The 4,616-nt window shown below is 41.5% G+C and overlaps 1 protein-coding gene across 1 annotated transcript; it reads right to left on the bottom strand.

Annotated features, from left to right (window-relative positions):
* Positions 1–479: 479 nt before the first annotated feature.
* On the bottom strand, positions 480–2,907 carry LOC310824168 (uncharacterized protein; the record flags this gene model as incomplete). Its single annotated transcript, XM_083696981.1, has 6 exons — positions 2,669–2,907; positions 1,753–1,822; positions 1,539–1,651; positions 1,268–1,322; positions 987–1,076; positions 480–866 (listed from the first exon to the last, which is right to left on the bottom strand). Exons 1-6 carry the CDS (start codon positions 2,680–2,682, stop codon positions 480–482), a joined length of 729 nt encoding a protein of 242 aa, XP_083553107.1. The 5' UTR covers positions 2,683–2,907.
* Between the last annotated feature and the right edge of the window lie 1,709 nt (positions 2,908–4,616).

The raw sequence follows: 4,616 nt of genomic DNA, 5'->3' as shown, positions 1-4,616 counted from the left end.
ACACCCCGTAGCAATCTCAGAGCACACTAAACCTATACAACATAAATTATGATTATCATGTGCCTGTATTGTACCTGTATTTACAATTGATTAAATATAACATATCACAGATACAATATAATGGACCAGCATTAAACAAAATCAAAAAGAGCATTTCAGATGGCTCGTATTTCTTACCACAGTGGCCAGGCGTGGTCCAGGGTTACTGGTAAAGCCCACACATGCTTGTGTGAGCTGAAGCACCACCAGACACTTGGCCGTGACCAGAGCCTGTAATGCGGTACAGCTCAGACAAAATGCTCTGGACAAGACCGGAGACTTGGGAGTGGTGGAGAAGGCCTTGCCCAATCCCCTCTACTGCCTCAATCCAGGGGAAAGAGCAGAGGATCTTGTCCAACTCACTTCTGTTGAGTTCACCCCCTGGGCCCAGGGGAATTTTCTGAAGACCACCCTCACCATGTCCTGTGACATGTCCTTGCTTAAGGCGGTGGGTTGTCGCCATACTGCCGCAAGTACTTTGTTGCGGCTCGGGCGACCAGCCCACAGATCTCCTGGACGGCAGCACCCTTTCTGGCCTTCATCATGGCCCTATCAGACTGCTGAAAACTGTTCCCCACTGGCCCGTCCTCTAGGAGATGCTTTAATGATAACCTCACCACCTCTGGGATGAGGTCCTTTTTGGTAGACCTGAGGATGGCCTGCAGAGTGAAAACCTGGCCTCTCTTCCCGTGTCTCTTGTCCCTCTTGGGCCCAGCCACGATGGAGTTTTGCAACCCGGAGAAGACAGAGAGGAGGATCTTACTCGCACCCATTTCTGCTGCCGGGCGGAGCTTCTCTAAGAACATCTGCAGCCCCTCTGTGGTTATCTTTATAAGAGAGAAAGAGATGGGAGAGAGAGAGAGAGAGAGAGAGAGAAAGAGTGAGTTAACTCAACCAAGGTTTGTCTGGTGTTCCAGGAGCAGACAACAGGATGTGGTGATACATACTATTCTGTAGAACTGCCTAGAGAGGTGCTGCTCTCTGCAGAGCTCCTTCTCCATCTTCTCCAGACAGAGGAGCCTCTGTCCATTCCAGGCCTGGAAAAACATCATTATGTCAGTTTCAACATTTAAATAGTAAGGGAAATGTGACACTGGTCCATCATTTAATTAAGTTGAATATAGACCGACATACTATTGTAAATGTTACTGCTTACTCTACAACATTAAACTCATCTCAGTGATTTTCTGTGAATATGTATGTAGGCCTACTATGCTTTCATCCTTACCACTTCAGCCATATAGAGCTCCCTTAACTCAGCTTTCAAAGGGAAGTCAGGAAACCTATAAAAAAATGTATATGTAAGATCTCTCTCTCTATCTATCAATGAATCACAATATACATCATATTATTAACTGGACATCTAGTTTCTAACTTTTAGAGTGAATTGTACTATCTATAATTGAAGAATAGGTTACAGTGTAGCAAGCAGTTGACTATTTCTGGTAAGTATCTATTCCTGAGTAGTATCTATTTCTGAGCACCAAAGCTTAACTTACTCCTCCAGGAAGACCCTTCCAGCCATCAGCCAGTCCTTCATGTCGTTTAGGGTGATGTTGGACGGGACTTTGTCCTGGTCCTTCATGAGAAGGAAGTGTCTCATGAGCTTTTTCTGCAATATAGAGTTCTCCATTAGTACAGTAATAAAACAGTAAATATTGTTGATTTTGGCAAAAATATGTTTCATTGAATGATTCAACAAAACAAACTTACCTCGGCCAGAAACTGTGCCTTTCCCACTGAGTATAAGGCTTTATTGGGCAGGTCGCCATCCATTGCAATCCTACAGAATAAGAAATAAGTGATTTAGCTCGAACATAATTTTACACAGGAGTAAAAAAAAAAAAAAAAAAGTCCGCTTTAGTAATGTGAGAGATACGTACCTGACAAAGAACAATGAATGCTACTTAAAAACAGAAAGTGCTATTAAAAGAGGTTACGGCGGAGTATAGATTGGTGTCAAATAAATTGAGATTGATGCAGAACGTTTCTATCTAGATGCTTGAATGCATGTCATCTTGAGCACTGTGACGCGCACATTGTTGCGCAGTGCACGGCAAAAGCCATTTTCTCAACTGTAAAGTGATTGCATCACATCAAAGAATACCATCACAATATCTGAAGACAAACGTGCTAAACCTGTATAGAAATCTCAAAAGGAGAATGAAAATAAAGCTATTTAAGCAACATTGTTGTGCGTGAAAATATTTTATTTGATATTCAAGACATACAAGTGGTCATGTGGCTGAACACCGATTTTTAAAAATATATCTTCTAACTTGTGCAGTTTTACACACTGTCTCAATGTCTGGGATAATTAGGACATATTCAAATATATTACTGTAGGAGTACATTTAGCAGCCAAATATTATACATATGATTGTCAGGGCTGTCATGGTGATGAGAGAACGCGTTTCAATAACAGTATCAAACAAAGTGCATCATGTGAGAAATAGTCTATCTTCTTACCAACCTCTGTATGATTTTCTATTGCTTCTAAAAGAAATTGGAGGAAGTTAGTCAACTGTACACTGTGTTGACATGGCTTTTTAAAACTATTCCGAATTAAATGGTTGTAACATATATATCAAATGGATATATATATATATATAAATCAATGTCCACCTACCTTTTCTTTTGCATCTGCGCCGTTTCTTTTTGAACTTGCGTTTTAGTGAGCAGTCTGAAAGTCCCATCGTGCGAGTGTCGTTTCCCAAATAATAATATAAAATCCGCAGCCAGAGATTAGCTTGTGCGGTGTCCACACTTCCGGTTTCCACTTCATTTCTATGAAATGAAAAACTGCACGACTCAAGCGGTCTCTGTCTTTCACCGAGGCGCCATCGATGTGGTAGCGGTATAAGCTTGTACGCATAATTCTCCAAACCCCTACCTCCTTGTTTGGGTGCCACCTTGCTGTGCAGAATGTCATAGTGTGACATCACTTCATCTCGACTCGATGAGAACCTTATCACGCGCTGAGTTACTGTATTTTGGATTAAAACACTGCTGCGTGCACCACAGCTCTGTCCAAATGCGCGCGGCGCGCTATAAAACAATCCCAAGCTGTCGTGCATGAATACTGTGCATACATTCAAACATACATACATGTGTAGTAAACATTTCATAATCTATACAATCCATCACTTTCTAGGTAGGATAGACATGAGATGGACCTTCCTTGCTCATTGATCACATCGCAACATATCACTACCACTTGAAGCCAAAAAGTGACGAGTAGCATTGGTGATGAAAAGTATCACATGTAGGTTATGCATGGCTTGCATATAGACAGCTGCGATCTGCAACTCTGCTATTTCTCCAAATTCACTTCTATTGTAAAGTCAAGGTCAAACTAGACCTGATAACCCTGGGTCCGTTGTAATGGGCTGAAGCGCTAACAAGACAATCAAGCTGCTACATGTTAATTAGGACATGATTGGCTTCAGGTGTGGGAGACAGGATTTAGCCTTCATAAACCGCTCACAGGCACAAGTAAGATATTCACTCTTGAGGAACAAAAGTCACATCATGAATGCTGTGAGGGTATTGCTGAGCTTTGCCCTCAATTGTTGGATCCTCGAAGGTTTGAAAACTAAGTGTTATAATTAGAATGGATTGTTTCCATGCTACAGTTGGGTGAAATGGGCCTTCTGTCTTGTTACTTAATCATTGACACATTTTCATGTCAAAGCCATTATTTGATGAGATTGCTACGGTGTGTGAAATCAACGTCTGCTTGCACTATTTCCCCATAGTTTCTTGTTCTCCTGTTGGAAACACTTTTTCCCAAAATGAAATCCCTGTGGAGAGACCATTCGGAGGTAAGGAACGTCTTTGTAGTCATCCTCTTGCTGTAGTTGAAGTTTGCGTTCTTAAAGCCGCAACCCACAATTCGTGAAGCTTTTTTTGCATATATAGATTTGTTATACCCATTGATTAAGAATATGCGCCATGAGCGGTTTTACCCCAGCATAACCCATAATGTGTGGGACTTTAACTCGCAATGTTCAAACAATTGAAATGTGAAAACACTGTAGATTCAAACAACATTGACTAGCATGATCGACAGTCTGTCCAGGCATGACATTTTGATGATGGATTGTGGCTTTAATTTACTTTCTTCCAGAGATAATAATTAGTGAAACACTTGCTTTTCAGGACTGCAGGATTTGATTGGTTTCAATGGTATTCAGTAACTCAGTTAATTGCAACCTGTTACATGGCCGTCAGATTCCACAACTCTGTTGGATGACACTCTGAGCGGTGTGTTTGAATTGCAACTGTTACTTAACCCACATTTCCTGCATATTTTCTAGGTGACTCCCAAGGGACTTCCCTGAAGGTGCTTCTGTCCATGGGATCTGTTGCCAAAAACAATGTGAAAGAAGGTGAAGCCTGTCATTTAACGTCTGTTAGTTTGATACTTGTTCAAGCGTTTACTAAACATTTTCTAGGACTAACTTGCACTTCACTATGCCAGGTCTTGACTACTGACATTCTTCTCTGATATTCAAGTGTATTTGGAGACTAACGAACTGGATATTGGAGCCTCTCTACACTCTGCTGCTGCTTCC

This window comes from Argentina silus (genome assembly GCF_951799395.1).
Source record: "Argentina silus genome assembly, chromosome: Y".
In the NCBI taxonomy this organism is placed as follows: Eukaryota; Metazoa; Chordata; class Actinopteri; order Argentiniformes; family Argentinidae; genus Argentina; species Argentina silus.
The sequence above is the reverse complement of the archived record's forward strand: the minus strand, read 5'-3'. Positions and strand labels throughout refer to the sequence as shown.